This window comes from Silene latifolia, chromosome X, assembly GCF_048544455.1.
Source record: "Silene latifolia isolate original U9 population chromosome X, ASM4854445v1, whole genome shotgun sequence".
Taxonomy (NCBI): Eukaryota; Viridiplantae; Streptophyta; class Magnoliopsida; order Caryophyllales; family Caryophyllaceae; genus Silene; species Silene latifolia.
The window spans coordinates 18,684,432-18,688,101 of record NC_133537.1 but is presented as its reverse complement, the minus strand read 5'-3'; the positions used below and the strand labels follow the sequence as shown (position 1 = coordinate 18,688,101).

The following is a 3,670-nucleotide window of genomic DNA, read 5'->3' as shown; positions in this document are numbered from 1 at the left end:
GTCTTGCAACTGGAGCAAAAACTTCAGTGTAATCTATGCCAAATTCCTGCTTATACCCTTTAGCTACAAGGCGAGCTTTATATTTTTGAACATCTCCATTCTCCTTCAGCTTCGTCTTGTACATCCATTTCACACTGATTGACTTCTTTCCTTCTGGAAGATCAACTAACTCCCAAGTATTATTTTTTTCAATGGATGCTATTTTCTCATCCGTAGCATTCTGCCATTTTTTTCCTTGGCAGCATCTTCATATTTTGTGGGATCACAATCTGAGAACATAGCAAATTGTGTAAGAATGTCATTTGAATTATCTTGACCAGGTAATTGTACCTCAAAGTCTGACATCCATCCAGGCCGTCTTCTTAATCGTGTGTTTTCACGTGCTTGTTCTTAATAACCACTATTGTTTAAAGTTGAAACAGGATTTGCGTGCTGGTTAGCATTAGGAGTAACTACTTGTTGAGATTTCGTTGCTACAACATGTTTTTCACCATCAAGATCCACGGGAACCAATTGCTTGACATCACTATCGTTCTTCCAAGGCCAAAAATTTTCTTCATCGAAAACGACATCTCGTCTAGTGAGCATCCTTTTTGTGATAGGATTATAAAGCCTATATGCTTTTGATTGATCGCTAACTCCCAGAAAGACGCATTTTTCTCCTTTATCATCTAACTTTTTTCTTTTTTTATCCGGAACATGGACATATGCAATGCTTCCAAAAACTCTAAGGTGATCAACCATAGGTCTAGGTCCGCTCCAAGCTTCTTCAGGAGTTACGTTCTAAACAGCAAAGGTAGGACTTCTGTTTAGAATATGAATACTTCAATTGACTGCCTCGGGCCAGAAACTCTTGGGAACACCGCTCATCACCAAGATACTATGCACCATATTCATTATTGTGCGATTCTTTCTTTCACACACACCATTTTGTTGCGGTGTATAGGCTGTTGTGAGTTGACGCTTGATCACATGTTCCTCACAGAAAATGTTAAATTCTTATAAATTATATTCACCTCCTCGATCTATGTGAAGTACACGGATATGAATTCCTGTTTCCTTTTCAACTAGGGCTTTGAAATTTTTGAATGCAGTGAAGGCTTCAGATTTTTCTTGTAAAAAATATACCTATGTTTTTCTACTTAAATCATCAATAAAGGTAATAAGATACCGTTTTCTTCCATTGGATGTGGGGTTAATTGGCCCGCAAAGATCAGAATGCACAACTTCAAGTAGTTTCGTTGCCCTCTGAACTTTTTCTTTCAGAAATGGTGCCCTATGTTGTTTGCCGATCACACAATCTTCACACAATTCAGATGGCGTTATTATGGGAAGAAAACAACTCACCATGTCTTTTTCCACCAAAGTCTTAAGCCCTCGAAAGCTTAAGTGCCCATATCGAAGATGCCAGAGCCACGCCTTATCCTTCAATTTTGTAGAGAGGCACAAGTGACTGATATTTCGAAAGAAAAGCGGGAACAATCTATTTTCCGTCATTTTCACATTTGCTATCAAACCTTGCTTTGCATCACGAATTTCGCATGATCCATTTTTTATGCAAATCTCATACCCCTTTTCTTGTAGTTGACCCACACTAAGAAAATTTTCTTCAAAACAGGGACCTAAAGGACATTAGAAATAGTGTGAGTCAAGTTGTTTTCAGTTTGAACTATTACCTTTCCTTTCCCTATGACATTTATGCTTGTATTGTCACCAAACTTGACAACATCACGGTAGGATTCATCTAACTCAGAGAATGCTTTCTTATCTCCATACATATGGTTGTTGCACCCAGAATCTAGATACCACATGTTCCTCGGTGTTTCTTCTTTCTCTTCAAAGACCGTCAATAAAGAAATTTCTTCAGGAATTTCTTCAGTTTCAGCATAATTGGACTTTTTGCCTCCTCGACTGCTCAATTTAGTTCGACATTCGAATTTATAATGCCCATAGTTACAACATCTATGACATTGAACTGTAGACTTGTCTACTAACTTTGATCTATTGCTCCATGACTGGTGTCCTCTACCCCTCCATCTCCCTTGATTATTGGACCCCTTGTTGCTTTTGTCTGTACTTTGATTGCCATCATTAGGTGATAACGAAGTGATTCTTGTTGTTATTTGTAACGCTTGCTCCTCTTCATCTTGTCTGCCTAGCTTCCTCTCATGGACTCTTAATGAATTTTGTAATTCATCAATTGAGAGTTCATCCAGATTTTTGGATTCTTCAATAGAACAGACAATAAAATTATAATCTTTTGTGAGGGATCGAAGAATCTTATCTACAACTATGGAGTCATCTTTCTTTTTCCCATGGATCCGCATCTTATTGACGATTGCCATCATCCTTGAGAAGAAATCATCAACAGATTCCCCTTTCTTCATACGCAGACCATCAAAATCCTCACGGAGTCCCTGCAACATCACTCGCTTTGCCCTTGCGTTTCCCTGGTATTTTCTTTTCATGGCATCCCAAATATCTTTAGAAGAATCTTTGCAAAGAATGGTCTCCAATATAGGTCTGTCTATGACCTGAAACAAATAGTTCTTGGCCTTTAGATCCTGTAACTTCTTGGTTTCAAGTTGGGATTTTTGTGCATCTGTCAATTTTCCAGGGTTGGTTGGTTCTGCTACGCCAGAAACAATTACATCCCAAAATTCCTTTGATCTTAGTAAATTCTCCATCAACATACTCCAATGATCATAATGACCATCAAAACGAGGAATTGCAGCCTGAATGAAATTTTCTGATGCCATGAAGAACTACTACTGTGTATAATATTATTGCTTTAAATTTTATAGACGGTCTAACTCTTTTTTTTTTTAAATACGCTCCTTTCGCTGGTACCACTGTTAGATAATATAGGAAGAGATATACTTTTATTAAATCTTATGTTAAAACAAGATATACAACAGTGTGCTCTTTTTATAGAGAAAACTATTACGGTTATCATACAAGAGACACAATGCTTCACAATTTTGGGTTGTGATGCTTCACAATATTAACCGACACTTATTTGACTAATACAAATAATATTAATTAATCCTAACACCTACACTAACTACCCCCAAATTAATTAATTACAAACAAACGCATTTCAATTCGTGCAGTAATATATAATGATCCGTTTGATTTAGTAGCCCACTAAAAAACTTACCAAGTACTCGCATATCTTAACTGGTAATTTTTTTAGTTTTGTTTCACTTCTCTTTTGTAAGAATGATTATTCTGGATTGGGATTTTAGATTTTAAAGAGGGCATAAAAGGTGGGTGGTTGCTTACCTGATATGGGCAGTTGTGTAGCGTATATAGCAGAATTGGGTAGGGTGTGGGAGTTTAGTGGTTGATTCATCGTCTACAATTATCTTTGATTAAAGGGATAAATTGAATTGTGTTTTTTCAGTAAAAGAAAGACAAAGGGGCGAGTAAGTTAGTTATTATACTAGAGGAAACCGGTTGTTCAGGTTGCCTTTCCAAGAGTTTACTAAAAGTTAAATGATGTCCAGGGGCAGATCCAGGAATTCCCTCTATCTGGGGCTAAATTTTTAAACTATACAAATTGATTTTTTTCTCAATATAAGCCTTGTAAGTCGATACCTTTTAAAATTTGTAAGGACATTAAATTTATGTGTCATTTATTTATGTAGTATTTGAACCAAATATAAAA

General features: G+C 36.6%; 1 protein-coding gene across 1 annotated transcript; it reads right to left on the bottom strand.

Moving 5' to 3' along the window:
* Window positions 1–390: 390 nt before the first annotated feature.
* On the bottom strand, window positions 391–2,759 carry LOC141616980 (uncharacterized). The gene is made up of 3 exons (XM_074434148.1): window positions 1,677–2,759; window positions 1,348–1,425; window positions 391–783 (listed from the first exon to the last, which is right to left on the bottom strand). The coding sequence occupies exons 1-3, from the start codon at window positions 2,757–2,759 to the stop codon at window positions 391–393; spliced, it is 1,554 nt and encodes a 517-aa protein (XP_074290249.1).
* Between the last annotated feature and the right edge of the window lie 911 nt (window positions 2,760–3,670).